Source organism: Suncus etruscus, chromosome 14 (genome assembly GCF_024139225.1).
Source record: "Suncus etruscus isolate mSunEtr1 chromosome 14, mSunEtr1.pri.cur, whole genome shotgun sequence".
In the NCBI taxonomy this organism is placed as follows: Eukaryota; Metazoa; Chordata; class Mammalia; order Eulipotyphla; family Soricidae; genus Suncus; species Suncus etruscus.
Window position 1 is genome coordinate 42019891 of NC_064861.1, and position 20132 is coordinate 42040022.

The 20132-nt window shown below is 38.1% G+C and overlaps 1 protein-coding gene across 1 annotated transcript in view; it reads left to right on the top strand.

Annotated features, from left to right (window-relative positions):
* Positions 1-20132, top strand: part of LONP2 (lon peptidase 2, peroxisomal) — a 74299-nt gene that overhangs the window by 36981 nt on the left and 17186 nt on the right. The window contains exon 11 of the mRNA XM_049786063.1: positions 6223-6356. Within this exon, the coding sequence (XP_049642020.1) occupies positions 6223-6356 (134 nt within the window). The remainder of the gene's footprint in view (positions 1-6222; positions 6357-20132) is intronic.

A 20132-nucleotide genomic window follows, 5' to 3' on the forward strand; every position in this document is an offset into this window, starting at 1 on the left:
TGTTATATACAACCTTGGATGTTTTGTAAATGTCTTCTGTAGATCAAGGGGTAAATGGAGAATGCCCATTCTTCTGAGGCCTGTGCCAGGTCTTTATGTCAATGTTCAGGGTGTAAGGTCTCATTGCACTACAAGATTTGGAACCACAGACCTTCTACATGCAAGGCAAACACCTTATCTCCATGCTATCTCTCTGGCCCCTTATCATCATTTTATAATATTAGGAAGTGGGGAAGGAATTTTAGGAGTTATCTAGTCCTGTTTACTGCAGAATTAATAGACTTCATGAATTCTTTCAGTGCTAGTGTTTACTACTAACTACTAAATGGTAAGTAAATGTTCTTTGTTATAAAGATATTCCTTATATTCGCCTCCCTATTATTTTCTAGTCCTGCCCTTTAGAATTGCCTAAAATTTAAGTACCTTTTTGTGTGGCCATTCTGACATCAAAAAAAAAAAAAAAGGTTCTAAATTCTTGAGCCAGAGCAGTACTACAGTACAGTTGGTAGAGCACTTGCCTTTCACATAGCCATCCTAGCTTTGATTGCCAGCATCCTAATATGGACCCCTGAGACCCACCAGGAGTGATCCCTCAATGCAGAGCCAGGAGTAAGTTCTGAGCACTGCGTGGTGTGGCCCAAAAAAGCACATCCATGAATGGTCATCTTCTTTTATCTAAACTTTACTATTCTCTCTACATTCTTCTTGATCAACTTTCAGGACTTTCTTTTGCCTTCCTGATCAGTTTTCTTTCAATTGATTTCTGTATATCTATGTCCCTTATTAAATTAAATGCTCTGGACCACAGCAATATAGCACAGTGGGTAGAGAACTTGCGTGCAGTCGACCCAGATTTGATCCCCGGCATCTCATATGGTCCTCTGAGTCTACCAGGAATAATTTCTGAGCGCAGAGCTAGGAATCTCTGAGAACCACTGGGTGTGTCTCAAAAAACAAAAATTCAAATTAAGTGCTCTGAGTAGAACTTAGTGTTTCAGATATATCCTAAATAGTGTATGGTATAAGAAGCCCCTTATTTTATTTTGAATTTGTGACTGTATTTCAAGATTTTTAGCTTTCTGCTTTGTTTTCAGATCACATCTGGTAGTGCTCAGGGCCTACTCCTGGTTTTGTTTTAGGGATTATGAGGTAGTATTCATACAGTGCTGAGATGAATCCTGCGACTCCCAGATGCAAAACGTTTATTTGCTCCATCCCTTTGACTCATCACCCCAGCCCAAGACTTTCATCTTTTGGGGTAGTAGGTAGTCACACCTGGTGATGCTCAGGGGTTATATTACTACTGACTCTGCACTCTAGAATCAGTCCTGGCAGTGGTCATTTGAAATGCCAGGGATTGAACCCTGGTCAACCATATATGAAGTGAGCACCCTACTCACTACACTATCTCTCTAGCCCCAAGAATTTTAGCTTTGTTGTTTAAAAACTCTTATCTGTTGAACACATAGCTAGATAATATCTTAGTTCTTTTTCAGATGAATTTTGCTAAGCTTGATTCTGTATTTAGAAGTTTTTGCATTTCTTTAAATGTAGATGTTTGCATTAATGTATTTATCTTTTATTGTTTTTTTTTGGGCCACACCTGGTGACGCTCAGGGGTTACTCCTGGCTATGGGTTCAGAAATCGCTCCTGACTTGGGGGACCATATGGGATGCCAGGGATTGAACCAAGGTCCATCCTGGGTCAGCTGCTAACAAGGCAAATACTCTACCACTGTGCTATTGCTCTGGCCCCTAATGTATTTATCTTGATATCACTTAGTACATTGGTTTTATGACTTCTGAAAATCAGCACTAACATTACCTTTACATTCAAATTATAAAAATTACCAACCAGGGGCCAGAGCAGTGGCACAAGTAGTAAGGCGTTTGCCTTACACACACTGACCTAGAACAGACCAGGGTTCGATTCCCTGGCGTCCCATATGGTCCTCCAAGCCAGGAGCGATTTCTGAGTGCATAGCCAGTAGTAACCCCTGAGCGTCACCAGGTGTGGCCCCAAAACAAAAACAAACAAACAAAAATCAACCAGTTCTTTTTTGACACTGTCTTTCCTTTTCAGTGCAAACATACTAAATACTACACATACTAAATAGATAGTTCAACATAGAAGCACATGCTTTGCATACATGAGCCCCAACTTCCATTACTATCACCAATTTGTGCCCCAGAACTGGTAAATATGGCCAAAAAAATAAAAATATTAAATAGAGTTAGTAATGTATTTCCTTTCAGTGGCCTATTGTTAACACTCTTTATTTCCTGGCCCATTATTCTAGATATTTTCTTAAAGTTTACTTTGTTGTTGTCCTTCTTTATATTTGGCAAGCTCTACTTCATTCTGAACTTCCTGGTAATAGTTTTGCACAGTCATTGGATTATACCATAATTCATTGCTCACTTTTATTTTTTTTTTCCAGTCTTTAATCTGAATTGATCTGATACTTATCCAGGGATCTACATTAGTATATTCTCTGTTTTTACCTGATGACATGTTTGATTTGTTGTTGATGTTCTTTTGGATAACACCCAGTGATGTCTGGACTATCCCTTGTTTGATATTCTTGAGTAGCTCCTGGTGGTACTCTAGAAGATATGTGATTGGAACCCAGAATTCCACATGGCAAAGCATGTGCACTAGGGATTGGAGAAATAGTACAGGTACTGAGGCATTTGCCTTGCACTCCCTATTGATTCCTGACTACCACCAGATGTAAAACCTACACACAGCCAAGTACACTCCTTCCTTTACCCACCAGTAAAACAAAGCACATGCCTTGGCCCTTCAGAAATATCTCTCTGGCCCCAGATTATTTATCTTTAAAATGTTTTCCTGGGACTAGAGCAATAACACATTGGTAGGGCATTTGCCTTGCATGTATCCAACCCTGGACAGACTCCAGTTTGATTCCCTGCATCCCATATGGTCCCCTGTGCCTGCCAGGAGCAATTTCTGAGCACAGAGCCAGGAGTAACTCCTGAGCACCTCAGGGTGTGGCCAAAAATAACAGCAGCAACAACAACAACAAAAGTTTTCCTGTTTATGTTCTTACTGAAATGATATGCAGTTGCATCATATGATTTTATTCATATAGCCTCCTTGTTAAAAATTCGACCTGGAATAGTAAGAAAGGAGGGAAAAGGCTGATCCAAGACAGACAGTGGTTTGAATCCTGGCATACCATATGGTCCCCCAAGCCTGCCAGGAGTAACCCCTGAGCACCAATGGGTGTGACCCAAAATCCCCCCCCAAAAAAGGCAAAAAAAAAAAAAAAAGCTGGAAGTCCGGTAAACAGTTTCTCTGGCTAAGGACCATCCAGCAGGGGCAAACCAACAGGGCCCATGGCAGTCTCGTCGTCCTCCCCACACCCCACCCCAGCACTTCTGCTAGAGGATTTATATACCTCCTACCCCTCCCCACCAACTTCCTGTGGCAGTTACGGGGGGGGGGGGACTTTTTTGTAACTGACATCTTCACCTATAAAGGTACCTGCTTATGGCTGATCAGTGGCTAAGGAGTCTCTGTTTCCTTACACTACTATTCCTTCTATTAAGTTTATATAAATTATAACTTGTACATATATCCTCCTATTTTTTAAAAAATATATAGATGTCTGGGAGATGGTACTGGTGATAAGGTACTTACCCTGCATGTCTGTTACACTGTGTTTGGTCACCCCAGCATTCCAGGAGTGATCACTAAGCCCTCCTGGATTTGGCCCCAAAAACGAGGATAAAATGACTTTTAAATGTTTATTTAAAAAATTGTTTTAATTTTCCTTGTAACACTGTGATTTATCAAATTGTTCATAATATAGTTGTTTCAGACATAAAATGTTGAGGCCTAGCCCACCACCAATGACCTTTCCAGCAGTGTCCCCATTTCCCATCCACTGTCTTAGCCTGCAAAAAGCAAAAAATTTTTACTTCATATTATTTGTTACAACACAAAGTCAAATGGAATTATCAAAACAGATCAGTAAGTGTCAGTTTGGAATAATTGCTATATATCTTAATGATGTCACGTAAGTCATTGTCTAAGTATTTACTGGGCTGTAGTTGTTACTAGTTGAGTTTCTTAGGTTACCATTTAGATTGACGGAGCTTGGTGGTCTTCTGTGTAACTTTCACATCAAATTTGCTGTGACACCACTGGGCTCACAGTACTATGAAATTTGGGGTGTCCGTAGATGGCAAGCGGCCACATAGTTCAGGATCTATAAATTTGGAATCTATTTGGTGGATTGGCAGTTAAGGTTAAGTTGGAGATCTGGGTCATTTCTGTCAGGGTATTGGGTGTGGCAGAGGGCTGCTGTGGCTTCAAGCAGAAAGGAAAGTCTGTCCTTACCCATTCTTTTTTTTTTTTTTTTTGGTTTTTCGGGCCACACCTGTTTGATGCTCAGGGTTTACTCCTGGCTAAGTGCTCAGAATTTGCCCCTGGCTTGGGGGGACCATATGGGACGCCAGGGGAATTGAACCGCGGTCCTTTTTTGGCTAGCGCTTGCAAGGCAGACACCTTACCTCTAGTGCCACCTTGCTGGCTCCTGTCCTCAGCCATTCAAACAATTTTCCAGAGGTATCAGTCTGGACCAGACCACCTGGGAAGAAATGAAAGTGCCTATCATTTTCTTTGGGAACTTAGAAGAAGAGCTGGGCCATTTTTCTGCTGAGTTAAAAAAAATTTTTTTGAAACTTTTAAAATTTTTGTCCTAAATAAAAGACATTAATTGTAATAATGCCCATAGACAATAGAGATGAGGGCTGGAAGGACCGGCTCACAATATGAAGCTCACCACAAAGACTGCTGAGTGCAGTTAGAGAAATAACTACACTGACAACTATCATAACAATGTTAATGAGTAAGAGAATTAGAATGCCTGTCTCGAATACAGCCGGGGGTTGGGAAGGAGAGAGGGGCATTGGTGGTGGGAATGTTGCTCTGGTGAGGGGAGGGGCTTTTCTGTTTATGACTGAAACTCAACTACAATCACGTCTGTAATCAAGGTGCTTAAATAAAAATATTATAAAAAATAAAATAGTAAAATTTCTGTCCTTAAACTGTATAACAGATTTGTTTTTGGTTTTCGGTTCACACCCGGCAGAGCTTAGGGGTTACTCCTGGCTCTGCACTCAGAAATTGCTCCTGGCAGGCCTGGGAACCATATTGGATGCCAGGATTCGAACTACCATCTGTTCTGAATTGGCTGTGTGCAAGGCAAACACCCTACTGCTGTACTATTTCTCTGGCCCTCTATAATAGATTTATGACTGTGATCAAATTCATATTCACTTCTTTCAGATAATGTTGCAATCTCTATCTGATGCTAACCATTTGAGTCCAGTCAAAGCTGGGTGGTTAAGGCTTTATTATATAAAGTGGCTGATATTTGAGTCTAATATATATTTTTAAAGCAGCTTTTCTCTCCCCACATTTAATCTTTTTCACAAAAGCACAATGCTTGCATCACTGAGCACTTTCTTTAGAAATCTATAATGAAAATATACTGAAGAGAAGTAATAAATATGGCTCCTAGAAAAATATTGATTTTTGTATCAGTGTCTTTAACTTTAATTGGCAAAGAATTTCTGTTTTTATGACTCTGAACAATATTTCAAATATGATATATTTACCTAGACTTTTCTTAATTTGACCAATTTTAAGAAAGTTCCTTTATACATTAGTTCCTCAGACATTATATTAAGAAAATTCCTTACATTAATTGCTATTTCTCTGCTGCCAAATGTACATTGACAATTTAAGTTGAAGAACCAAACATCCATTTTTTAAGTATAGAGTAAAGGTTTGAGGTCACTTGTATTATATTAAAACAAAAAGTTACAGCTGAAGATTAATGTTTAAGATAGAGCATTAATTAGGAGTTTTTGGTGAGGAAATTAGTATTCACCTTATTATTCAATGTAATTATTATTCACATACTTGTATTGCTATAGGAAGTATTTAGCCAAAAATAAAAGACTTCCCTGGGCCTGAGCATTAGCCAGCTGGGAGGGCATTTGCCTTGCACGCGGCTGGCTCGGGATTGATCCCTGGCATCCCATGTGGTCCCCTAAGCCTGCTTGGAGTAATTTTTGCACTCAGAGCCAGGAGTAACCCTGAGTGTCACCAGCTGTGGCTCAAAAACAAAAATATAATGATAATAATAATAATAATAGAATATAAAAGTCTTCCTTTGATTACAGGTATACCAGAGAGGCGGGGGTACGCTCTCTGGATCGGAAATTTGGTGCCATTTGCAGAGCTGTTGCTGTAAAGGTAGCAGAAGGACAACATAAAGAAGCCAAGTTGGATCATTCTGATGTGACTGAAGGAGAAGGTTTGTGCTCTGGACATGGTGTCTCAGCCTCGGTAGCTGGGAATAAAGGCTACATAAAAGCTAGTTTTGGAGGGATAGGATTGAGTAGCACATAGTAATGGCACATTATGAATGTCATTGCCGGGTGTTTGATATATTTTATATATTTACATTTCATATACAGATATATTTGATCAAGAACGTTCTTTTTAAATAGTTTTCCTGGCGTAATTTGCAGTGCTGATATTTTAAAGATATAGTTAATTTCTGTTTTAGTATTCTTCCCTCTGATCCAGATTCTTAAAAGTTTCCAGTAATTTTGACATAGAAGGTTATTACAACAAGTAAAAAATAAATCAAAATGCAGTACTTTGGAAACAGCTTCATATGTAAAATTCTGATTTCTCACACATTTTCTTAGATAAACAATTAGGTGTCATTTAAATAAATAAACTACATTTTATTAAAAATGTTGAAGTGGTAAATGAAAGAGGATCCTATTATTAAAATTAATAAAATATGCACTTTTCTAGTCCATATTTAACAAACTTGTTATAACTTCAAAGCCAGAGAAGATAGTATAGGGATTAAGGCACTTGCCTTGCATCTCACCAATCCCAGTTCAAATCTCTAGCACATATATACAATGCTCCCATGCCAAATAGTAGCCTCTGAGCACCCCCAAGTGTGACCAAAGCACCAAAACCAAACAAACAAACATGGCTTCTGAAATAGAAATTCAATGTTTGTTTCATAGTAAAGAGATTTATTAGATTTCCTACCATTTCCATAACTTACTAGGAAAGAGTTTGAAAAAATTTGATTGATGAGTCATAGTTTGTGATGGCCTTAATGGAATAGATGTTTTATTCCCTTTGATTGCTAAATATGATACATTTGACAAGAGAATCATCAAAAGAGTAGACTTCGGGGCCCGGAGAGATAGCACAGCGGTGTTTGCCTTGCAAGCAGCCGATCCAGGACTAAAGGTGGTTGGTTTGAATCCCGGTGTCCCATATGGTCCCCCGTGCCTGCCAGGAGCTATTTCTGAGCAGACAGCCAGGAGTAACCCCTGAGCAACGCCAGGTGTGATCCAAAAACCAAAAAAAAAAAGAGAGTAGACTTCCAGATTATCCTTCATTTTCATTATGGTGCTTTGCTGCTGCTGATTCCTAGTAGTTCATTGGTTTATTTTTCTCCAGAGGAAATTTCCCATCTTTTGTTGATTTCAAGATTAGTGCTCTCCAGGCCAGAGAGATAGCACAGTGGTAGGTAGGGTGTTTGCCTTGCAAGCAGTCAATCCAGGACAAACAGTGGTTCAAATCCCGGCATCCCATATGGTCCCCCTGGCCAGCCAGGAGCACCACCAGGTATGACCCAAAAATCAAACAAAGAAAAAGATTAGCGCTCTCTTTATCTAAAGTAGGAGTCTCCACATTAAACTCCAGTTGCTTTTTTTTCCTTTGGTTTTAGGGCCACACCTGGCTGCACTCAGATCACTCCTGTCAGGCTTGGGGGACCATGTGATGCTGGGGATTGAACCCAAGTTGTTTCAACCCTACCTGCTGTGCAATCACTCCAGCCCCTCTAGTTGCTTCTTATATGAACTTCACAGTTTTTTATGTTTAGTTCCACTCCCATACTTTCAGGGTACTTTGAATCTCTACAAACTTATAGGATTTATGGATTACCCAACTACCCTCATAGACATTAACTTTTCCACTCTCTCTAACAAAAGTGTTCATCTTTCCTTTTCTGTATACTTAGTTTTCTAAAATGATGTCACCATTTCATATCAGCTGTTGTATTCTTTAGTATTCTTTGTTCCTGTGGCTTATTCATTTTTGTAGAACCAGGGCCAAAACAAGATCTTATGCATATTGGGCATGTGCTTTACCATTAAGCCACATCCCAATCTATCTGTACTTGATATCATGCTGGTATCTTACAAGGTTTTGGAAAGGAGTTTCAAAGATAAGCATATGTCCAGATCAATGTATCCAGAAATCTGAATTTTTATATATATGCTTTAGGGAATGATAGCCTATAAAGAAGAGAATTTAGGGGACAAAAGAGATAGTACAGCAGGTAAGGCACTTGCCTTGCACATGACCAATTCAGACCTAATCCCAGCATATATAACCTGAGCACAAAGAGGAATGATCCCTGAGCAGAGAGGTAGGTGTAAGCCTGGAGCATCACTGGTTGTGGTCCCAAAACAAAAAATTTAATAAAGAAATGTGGGAAATTTTAGCAAAGGAGACAGTAACAGTGGGATTTTTTTTGTATTTTTGTTGTATTTTTAACAACACTTCTTTTGTACTGTGACCCTAAATAGCAAATTCAGTGTCTTTTTGTTCTTATGTGATGTGATAGCCAGAAAGAGACATAAATTTATCTAATCAACATATTTTGAAAATTGTTTTTGGAATTTAGTTCATAATATTTTGGATTTGTAGTAATATATTCAAAGGAATTTAATGACAAAAGAAAGTTGCCATAGTTAAACATTGCTTAATGTTATATATTATAATATGCCACTACTGTATTTCTTATATCTAACCACATTTCCTATTTTAGTGATAACTCATAGTGGGACTGAAGAGATAGTAAAGGGAATAAAGCACTTGACTGGCATATGGCAGACCCCAGGTCTATTCCTGACTCCACGTATGATGATTTCTGAGCTTAGAGCCAGGAGTAAATTCTGAGCATGGCTGAGTGTGGGCACCCAAAAAATTTATTTAAAAAGTATTAACAATTAAAAAAATAATAATAAAAAAATAAAAAGTCTTAAAAATTAGGAGCCAGAGTGGTAGTATCCACTCTGGTCTCAACATTCACTTCTCTAAGTCCATGATTTAAAACTCAAATAAATTTTAAGTGTTAATATAGTTAAACAGATTTCCTGGTAAATCTAGATTAATAATTAGGATAAATATTGGTCTCTTAAATATGATTTTATTGTTGTAAAATACTACTAGAAGTATTAGAATTCCAAATTGACTCTAATATTGTAGAACATTCTTGAGTTACTATAAATAACTTCTCCAGATTTTAGTAAGATATCCTGAATTGGTACTTATGCCCTTAATTGAGCCAACAGTAAACAATTACAAAACATTTGTGTTAAGTATTTATTTCACAAAATTTAATATTGTTTGTTTAGTACTGAAGTTTCTCTGTAACACATTAAGAAATAAAGTTATACACCTAATGTTGCAGGATGTTGGTCCGATTGGACTGAGAATAACCAAACACTCATTTACAAAGCTTTAGAAACAAGATTTATATACTTGGTGTGAACCCAGCCAAGCTTGATCCCTGAAAGACTGGGCCCAGAACAAAAACAAAAAAAGTATAGATAATCTATACTCTATTAGCCCCCATATACATGTTGAGATGTTCCTTCTGAAATTCACACAAGGTTAAAAGTGAGAGACAAATTTTTGGGGAGGAATGGACAAGAGATTGAAAGTCTGTGAGAAACTGAAGGGAGGGATGGAAACAAATGGATCTTACCCTGTAGGGAATGTTCCTGAATGTCCTGATAAGGGAAACAACTGGCTTAAGGACAGTGGAATGATCAGTGAAGAAGACCCAGCCAAAGAATTTCAGAATGCCCTGGACTGCTAATGTCCCTGACACCACCACACTAAAACAAACTAAGAAATGGTGACTTGAGGGACAAAGTAATTGTGCATGAGTTCTGTTTTATTTTCCTTAATATTCTTTGGCTGAAAGTTCAAAATTAAGGTGTCAGCAAGGGGATTTCTTCTGAGAATTCTGTTTATGGGTGATTGTCTTCCCACTGTAGCTTTACCTTGTCCTTTTTCTTTGCATCTTTGTTCCCATAATAAATAATTAAAAAATAAAAAATAATAAAAAAAGAAATGGTACTCCTAAAATATGCTTTGCAAACAAGATTACAAAAAACCAACCAACCGACCAAAAAACAAAAAACAAGATATTTTGTTGTTTGGTTTGGTTTTCGGCTACACTGGGCAATGCTCAGAGGTTAGGTTACTCCTGGCTGTGCAACAGGAATATAAAACACCAGTGATCGAATCTGGGTTAACTACAGGCAGTGACACCCCTACCTGTTGTAGAGGCCCCTAAACCTAATTTTAAAAAAAATTATATAAATGCTGGGTGGAGAAAGGAACCCTGTCACCTAAGCAAGTCAACTTAGTGCTAGAGAGGAATTCAAATGCCTTAAAAAAAAGAGTATGTGTGGGGCCAGAGAGATAGCACAGTGGTGTTTGCCTTGCAAGCAGCCAATCCAGGACCTAAGGTGGTTGGTTTGAATCCCGGCGTCCCATATGGTCCCCTGTGCCTGCCAGGAGCTATTTCTGAGCAGATAGCCAGGAGTAACCCCTGAGCTCTGCCGGGTGTGGCCCAACCCCCTGCCCCCCAAAAGAAGAGTGTGTCCAATTGATTGTTCATTGACATATTTTGGTCTCTTAGCTACCCACTCATTTTCTAGGTTAACTTTTCTCAAGTCTCTACAGTCCAGTTCCCCAGGAGGAATAATCTATCTCACTCTTTCAAGGTCCTTTGTTGTGGGTTTTTGCCTTTAACTTCTTAAACTCAAAGCAAGCTTTATAATAGCTGTTTTAAGTGTATTTTGTTGTAAGCAAAGCAGGAAACTTTTTCTGCCTGTGAAGTATTTTCAAACTTATCCAAATCTGAAACATATTCATTCTCTTGTCTGCCACTATGAACACATTTCTCATATTGGAAAATACTGCCTCTAGTGCTTTTAGAAAATAATTTTTGAGTTTTCTGTAACTTTTTTTGCCAAATTCTTTTGTCTCTTTTTTTGTTTGTTTGTTTGTTTGTTTGGATTTGGTTTTTGGGCCACACCTGGCGGTGCTCAGGAGTTACACCTCACTCTGCACTCAGAAATTGCTCCTGGTAGGCTCGGGGGACCATATGGGATGCCCCATATTTTTTATCTCACAGTTTCTGTAGGTTAGGAAATCCAGGACAGAATTTTCTGGGTAGCTCTGACTCAAAACTATGAGGTTACAGTCTAGCTCTCAGCCAACTGGAAAGCTCAACTAGGGAGGATTTGCTTTCAGGCTCATTTAACATAGGTGTCAGCAGATTTTAGCTCTTTGCTGACTGTTGACCAAAGCCTTCTATTTCTCACCACTTAGACCTCTCCTTAGGCTCACACATGGGGACTGATATCTTCCAGAGAGGGTTATATGGGAAAGAGTGAAATATAGAGATAACCAAGTATGAAACTGCCATCTTTGATAAGTAGGCTTGCCATATCTTGGTAGGAATGAGAGAAAGCACTAGAGAGGATGTGAACAGCACTCACTATGTAGGCATTATTCGAATCATGCTGAGGGCTGGCTCACTCTCACAGAAGTTGTTTTAAAGAAGATTTTTAGGGGCTGGGCGGTGACGCTAAAGGTAAGGTGCCTGCGCTAGCCTTGGACGGACTGCGGTTCGATCCCACGGTGTCCCATATGGTCCCCCAAGCCAGGAGCAACTTCTGAGCACATAGCCAGGAGTAACCCCTGAGCATTACCGGGTGTGGCCCAAAAACCAAAAAAAAAAAAAAAAAAAGAAGATTTTTAGGATCTTTTAGATTTTTAGGTTCCGAGTGATAGTATAAAGTTGAAAACACTTGCCTTGCACACAGTTGACTCTGGTTCAGTTACTAGGACTAAAGAAAGACAGAGAAAGGAAAGAAGATTGTTTCTAAGTATATTTGAGATTTAAAATAATTTGACTAGCATTCTGATTTGAGTTTTCAGTAGGGTGGAAATGTCTGCCTAACTATGAAGAATTGTGTTACTCATTCACTGTTGGTGGGTATGTTCACTTGTTGAGTTTCTGTGGAAATCAATATGGACATTTCTCAAACTAAGAATTGACCTTCCACATGATCTAGCAATTCTACTTTTTTGCAAGTACCCCAGCAGTCCCAAAATCTTTTTGACAAAATTCTGCAATTTGCTGCTATGTGTGGATGGAACTGATGGTATCATGTTGAGTGAAGTTAATCAGACGGAGAGGGACAGATATAGAATTTCTCATTTGTGAGATCTTAAAAAAAATACTATTAAAGGAATAATAAAATTGCCAAAGGCAGGGGACCGGAGAGATAGCACAGCATTTGCCTTGCATGCAGAAAGACAGTGGTTTGAATTCTGGCATCCCATATAGTCTCCCAATTCTGCAGGAGCAATTTCTGAGCCTAGAGCCAGGAGTAACTCCTGAATGCTGCCGGGTGTGACCCCCCCCCCCTAAAAAAAAAAAGACTTTAAAAAAATTGCCAAAGGCAATAGAACCTGAGAACTAATATTCAGTACAGAGCTTACCAAGTGTGGGGAGGGGGTGGACAGAAGAGGATTGTTTTTGTTTGGTGTTTGGCTATACTACTTGCTCTGTGCTCAGGAATCATTTTCTGATTCCAGGGATTGAATCCAGGTCCTGGGTCTTCTGGGAAGAAAAATATTAACAAAATCCATAAGCAAATAATGATCTAGAGTCATTCACTGGCACCAGAAAAAAGTGGTCACTAGCAGCAATTGAGAAAATAGCTGATTCATTAGCAATAATTGAAAGAATCTTTGTCAGTTTTTGATGTGATTTGATGAGCATGTTGCTTATGTTTGGGGACATTAAAAACTTTATTAACTTTTTTTAGAGAAGAGAATAATTGAGTAGTTTCCTAATTGAGTAGGTTCCAGTTATACATAAAAGTTCTCAAATGTTTTTATCTAAATCTCTTATCTTTTTCTATCCAGAGTTAGGACAAAAGAGAGAGAGTTATCTGTATGCCTTTGAACCCTAAAACCACAGAGCAAATGCTTTGGCTGTTCATTTTAGATTATGATGATACACAGAAGTCAGATATTTAGTTTCTGAAGAAATGTCTGTCTCTAATGGTATTTTAATCTTTTAGTATATCTCAAGTTTTGGGGTTGAATTTAAGTTAACCTACATTTCCCTTATCATTAAGCAGCATAACTTTGAACTATTCTGCTTATATTAGAATTTACTAATTTAAAAATAGAACCACTGATCCAGTCTAAACAAGGAAACATTTTTGTCAGAATTTTTCTAAGTCAGCATTGAAGTTGTTGAATTTGCATATAATTTAAGCTGCAGGATGCAGTAGGGCTTAGAAGTTTCGTTCATTTTTGAATTTGTAGGATATAAAGTCTTCCAATGTATATGTTTATCTTTCCTTTGATTATTATCAGCACAGGACAAATAAAATTTCCAAAAGGTCAGAGGAATTAAGATTAACTTGAAAAATATTGACTTGAGTTTTAGTATTGAAGTACCTGGTATGCTACCTAAAGCTTTGGGAATTTTTAGGTTCTATTACAACACTTTTTTTTCTTTTCTTTTTTTTCTATTACAACTAATTTTTTATGACAAGAATATTAAAAAGGTAATTATAAAGTTAAGACTATGTTATATCCTTTGAATTTTGGTAAGGAACTAGAAGGTAGCATATTGTTTGCAAATATATAAAATCAAGTGATGTTCTAACATTTGATAAAAATGTGCTGCTATACATTGCCAATTTTATAAATAAATACTAAGTGTTCTTTTTTTGGCTTTTGGACCAGAACATGTTGATGCTCAGGGCCAATGTCTTGGGTTGGTATTGGAACAGCTTCACTCCTGGTGGCGTATAGGGTGATGCAAGTGTCCAAGATCACACGTAGGGCTTCCACTGGAAAGCACCTTTTGAGCTACCTTCCTGCACTAATATTTAGTCTTCTCTTACATACATATATACCCATTATTCTTCAGTATTGACGTGGCCTTTGTAGATTGGAAGAAAGCTAGTGAAGGGGCATAATTTACATAAATAATATAAAATCCAATAGATAAAAATGATAATCCTAGACCAAGAAGAGGACTATTCCAGGAAATCAAAAGAGACAAAAGAAGAGCTGGAGAGAGCACAGCTATAGGTGCCTTGCATGCAGCTGACCCGGTACAGACTCGGGTTCGATTCCCAGCATCCCATATCACAGAAGTCAAATATATGTTATTCAAACTCTTGCTTTGGTACAGGAAATTTAAGTATTGTCGAAATATTTGTGTTGTGTTAATTATACATGTTTGTTTTTAAACGTGTATATATTTTAATGTTGGGCCAGAAAGATAGAACTGGGGTAAAGGCACTTTGCATGCCTACCACAAACTCTGATTCAAATACCCAGTACCACATATTGGTCCTTCAAGCACTGTCAAGGATTACTCCTGAGTTCAGAATGAGAACTAGCCCCTGAACACCACTGTTCAGTGGGCTTTTGGTTTGGGGGCCCCCAAAATTGTCATTGTTCCATTTAATAAAACATAGGAAGAGTCAGCATTTTAAGAATCGCTCTAGGCTGAAAACTCCTAGCACCATCTAGAATGATCACTGAGTCCTGCTAGTTCTGTCCCCACCAAATTAAAAACCTACATAAATGAAAAGCTAGTCCTCTGTTCATAAATACAAAGACATTTAGCATTGTTAAGGCCCAGGTTCAGTACATTCTGTAGGTTTAATGCAATCTCCAGCCCTAAAGGATAATATTTTTATTTTTTTAAATGTCAAGTTCATGGATGGAGCAATAACATACAGTGTATGGCATTTGCCTTGCATGTGGCCAACCCATGACATCCAAGCGTGACCCCTCCCCCACAAAAAAGTCAAGTTCAACACTGTCATATAAAATAAATGTGCCAAAGGTTTAACTAATACATAAAGTATAAGCAACCTGGAAAAACACACCCAAATACTCTATTGTCCTTTTCTAAGCCATTCCCAGTTGTTTTGTTGTTGTTGTTGTTGATAAAAACTATAGAAGTGAATTATGTTGATTATTTTCTATCAGAAAAATATAATTGGATTTCTAAATTTACCACCAGGTTGCCTTGTTTTGTCAAGGACCTCCTGAGCTACAAGCAGCTCTTTTAAGATGGATTTTAGGTTAGGACTGAAGGTTTAACGTCTCTAGATCTCAGTTTTCTTGAATGTAAACTGGAAGGTTGAACTTTGGCTTACTGCTGAGCTTTAAAGATGTTATATTTCATGTTCTATTTCACATAATGTCTTAAAATTCCTGATTCATCCTGAGCGCTGATAAGCTTCACAATGAGATTTCAACATTGTATGAAACTAGTTCTCAAGGTCATCATACTGGTAGGACAGGAACAGGCAGTATCTGTTTCTTTGGTGAACTAATCCCCTGTTTGTGGGCCCTGTTATATTTCTAACTACACTTCCTTCCCTCCTCCATTCTTTATCCACAGGTAGTAAAAAGCTGCTTTTTATGAAAATGAGCACTTATTTGTTTATCTATTTAGAAGGGACTCCTGTTACCACTATCCTGCAGAATTTAATTTTTGAACCTTTGAGAACAGGTTGGAGTATACTTAAGTTCCAGTTAAGTACAACAGAGAGAATAAAAAGTGATAGATAGGGGCCTGAGTACCTACCTGAGTACAGCAGGTAGGACATTTGCCTTGCATGCAGCCAATCTGGGTTTGATCCTCAGCATACTTTATGGTCCCTCAGCCCACCAGCAGTAATTCCTGAGTGCAGAGCCAGGAGTAACCCCTGAGCAGCGCTGGGTGTGGCCCAAAAAGAAAAAAACAAAAGAACTAAAAACTACTTAAGTTCTTATTTTAAGTTCCTATTTAAGCTGAGAAGGCCATCTGGTTAGGAGGTAGCTTTTCATTTCCCCATTGGAGAATAGTTGTATTAGAGAGTTTTTGAGTCGCTGGACTCTGCTGTTTTCCATTGGTTGGATTCCTGCCAGAATACATTGTTTTGGCTGCAATTTTCAAAAGGCAAGAAAATAATTTTTTTTTAAGAAATGCTACTAGAGGGCTGGGAGTGGTAGCGCAGAGGTAGGGCAAGCGCTTGCCTTGCACACAGCTGACCCAGGATGGACCTTGGTTATATTCCCAGCGTCTCATATGGTCCCCCAAACCAGGAGAGATTTCTGAGTGCATATCCAGGAGTAACCCCTCAGCATCACTGGTGTGGCCCAAAAGCAAAGCAAAAAAAAAAAAAAAAGGCTACTAGAGCATTTTAAGCTAGTTCACCTATTTATTCTTTCCTTTTTATTGTCATTCTTCCTCCTTCCCACAGTGATTTATAGGCTCAGAATACTGCTTTCATTTTAGCCTTGTTCCCTTTTATTATTCTTTTCTTCTTTGGGATTAAACGCAGAGCCACACACATGTAAGACAAGAGCTCTACCACTAGCTGTATAAATTAAACTTTTTGGTTCTTGGTAAAATTAAAATTAAAAAATTAAGATGACCTCTCTCATATGTGTGATAAAACGAAACATAGTAAGGGAAAAACAAATGGCCAGAGGCAATAGAACCTGAGAACTAGTCTACAGAGCTAAGCTTAAGGAGTGGGAAGGGCTAAGTGAAAGCCTCGTGAAAAATGTGATCTTGGAATGTTGTATACACAAACCCTTTTTGTAGGGGCACACCTGGTGCTTAGGACTTACTCCTGGCTCTGCACACAAGAATTACTCCTCACTGTGCTTGAGAGACCATACGGGATAACAGAGATCGAACCCCAGTCTATTTTGTATAAGACAAGCTCCTTAACCAGTATCACTCTGGGCCCTCCAAATCCCAAAACTTAACTATATTATAAACCACAGTGCCTATAATTTTTACAGATTTAATAGAAAAATATCATTCAATCTAACATAATAGAAACATCACATAGAAATGAATGTTAGAAGTATCACTGTTCTAATAAGATTACTATATTTAAATTTTATGCATTCTCTGCATATATATTCTAGCATCATATTTAACAATTGTTTATAATCATGTATAGTTCCCAGGTATTCCAGAAATGTATGGACCCATCTGTCACTATATATTTGTATTTTAAAAATATATCTTTAGCTCACAGAGGGTTGAAATCATCCTAATGGTGAAATAATTTATGTCCATATTCAGTCTCCATCACCAGAAAACCAAATGGCAGCCATCATTTTGAGAAAATATTGCTACTGTCTCAAATATTAGAATAATAGGAAAGGAAGATAAAGTAATCTTTAGAACAAAGGAATCTGGGAGGATAGTAGTTTTTGCTGCTTTTGGACACAGTGGTACTCAGAGATTCCTCCTGGAATAGGGTTTGGGAAACCACGTGGGAGGAGAGATTGAACCCAGACCTCCTGAATTTTCCATATTCATTTGTCCTTTGAAGTTAGTATTTTATAGACAGCCATTCAGTAGTTTTCTGAGTTGGTTTCAATGCAGCAGATGTTCGATGCAAATCTTATTTGAGAATGTTTTGTTTTGTTTTAATTTATTCCTCCCTCAAATCTAAATGACAGCTTAGTAGGACAAAAGAGTCTAGGCTGAAGGTTCTCCTCATTCAGTACTTTGACTACATCATTCGTCCTTTCTTGCCTGCCGGTTTCATATGAGAAATCTGATGTACATTTTGTGGCTATTATTTTCTTGGTCTTCTGATTTTATTTCACTTTTTCCATTTTAATGTCTTTCTCTTTAGTTCTTTTTTGCATTTTGATTTTTATTTGTCCATCTTATTAATTTAGTTCATTTTGATCATAGTGTTTCTTAGAGATATTGTGTTCAGATTCAACATTTATTAATTCTTAGGTTTCTTGAAAAATTAATTCTGTTTTTATGTTACACTCTGCTGCAAGGCCCAGGGACTGTCTCTACTTTTCTTGGTGTTGATCCCTCTGATCATGAACATGGCACTAGAGCTAAGTACCTGCACGTTTGTGACTTAAAAGTGTCAGGTATAATTTGGCTTCATTCCTTTAATGGCATCTTTGTTAGAGATTATTTTGCTTGCTGACAGTGTGTTTGAATGAGGAATTAAAGTATGTATATGAATCCAATATCTCCTTACTCACTTTGCATTTCAGCAGATCCAGTGCAAGCTTGTCAATTAACTGACTCCATTATCTTCTCTGGAGCTTTAGTTCTTTAGGCTTATATTCTAATGATGAAAAATTCTAAAACATAGTTCTAATTTCACTGAATTTTTCATAATAGAGCTCCTATTCCTAAAGCCTAAATTGTTGTATTTATACGGTAAAATCTAGGCCATTAGAAATAAATCTCCCTATGAGGGCCAGAAGGCTGACTGGCTCACAATATTAAGCTCACTACAGAGTGGTGAGTACAGTTAGGGAAATAACTACACTAACAACTATCATGACAATCTTAATGAGTGAGAGAAATAGAAAGCCTGTCTCAAATACAGACAGGGGTGGGAAAGGAGAGGAGGCATTGGTAGTGGGAATATTGCACTGGTGAAGGGGGGTATTCTGTTTATAACTGAAACCCAACTACAGTCATGCTTGTAATCATGGTGCTTAAATAAAGATTTTATATTTAAAAAGAAAAGAAGGGGGCCGGAGAGATAGCATGGAGATAAGGCGTTTGCCTTTCATGCAGAAGGTCATCGGTTCGAATCCCGGCACCCATATGGTCCCCCGAGCCTGTCAGGAGGGATTTCTGAGCATAGAGAGCCAGGAGTAACCCGAGTGCTGCCAGGTGTGACGAAAGAAAGAAAGAAAGAAAGAAAGAAAGAAAGAAAGAAAGAAAGAAGAAGAAAGAAAGAAAGAAAGAAAAGAAAAGAAAGAAAGAAAGAAAGAAGAAGAAAGAAGAAAGAAAGAAAGAAAAGAAGAAAGAAAAGAAGAAGAAAGAAAGAAAGAAAGAAAGAAAGAAAGAAGAAAAGAAAGAAAGAAAGAAAGAAAGAAAGAAAGAAGAAGAAAGAAAAAGAAAGAAAGAAAGAAAGAAAGAAAGAAAGAAAAAAAGAAAGAAAGAAAGAAAGAAAGAAGAAAGAAAGAAAGAAGAAAGAAAGAAGAAAAAGGAAGGAAGAAGAAAGAGAGAAAGAAGAAAGAAAGAAAGAAGGAAGGAAGGAAGGAAGGAAGGAAGGAAGGAGGGAGGGAGGGAGGGAGGGAGGGAGGGAGGAAGGAAGGAAGGAAGGAAGGAAGGAAGGAAGGAAGGAAGGAAGGAAGGAAGAGAAAGGGGGAGGGAAGGGAAGGGAAGGGAAGGGAGGGAAGGGAAGGGAAGGGATCTCCCTACTCAAAGTCCTAAATTCACTACTGTACTTAGAAAGGAATTGGGTAACCTAAAGCACTTGTTACATAATTATGGGTTGACTTTTACCCTACAGCTTTAATTTCTCTTATGATAGTGAAATCTAGACTGGCAGTAGTAATCAGATCTCAGAAAAACTTTTCACAAAGTATGATAGGCTGGAAACATTTGTCACCTCTTCGGTGTATTGGCGAAAGTTTCAGACTTCCTATTTAGGATACAGTCATCTGACAAATCTCACTTCTTACTGAGCATTAATTTTAGCTAAGTAGGGGCACCTTCTTTTTGAGATCTGAATTTTGCTAACCTGAACTTTGAGTACCTTCCAACCTTAGTCATTGATAATGCTTAGATGTGCTTCAAAGAGAACAGTATGTGGGAAAACTCCCATGCCCATGTACTGCTGAGTTGTAATTGCCAGATTTTGTGAAACAAATCTTTCAAGAAGTCGAAAGGGATTTGCTTTCAAGCCTGTGCTCTCTGTTGAACACATTGTATTTGTTTTCTTTTTTCACTCTGAAAAATATTGTGCTCAAATTCTCTTTTGAGCACATATTCCATTCTTTCTCTTATTTATTTATTTATTTATTTATTTATTTATTTATTTATTTGGTGTTTGGGCCACACCTGGGCAGTGCTCTTGGCTCTGTGCTCAGAAATCACTCTCCTGACAGGGTTGGAGGACCATATAGAAAGCTG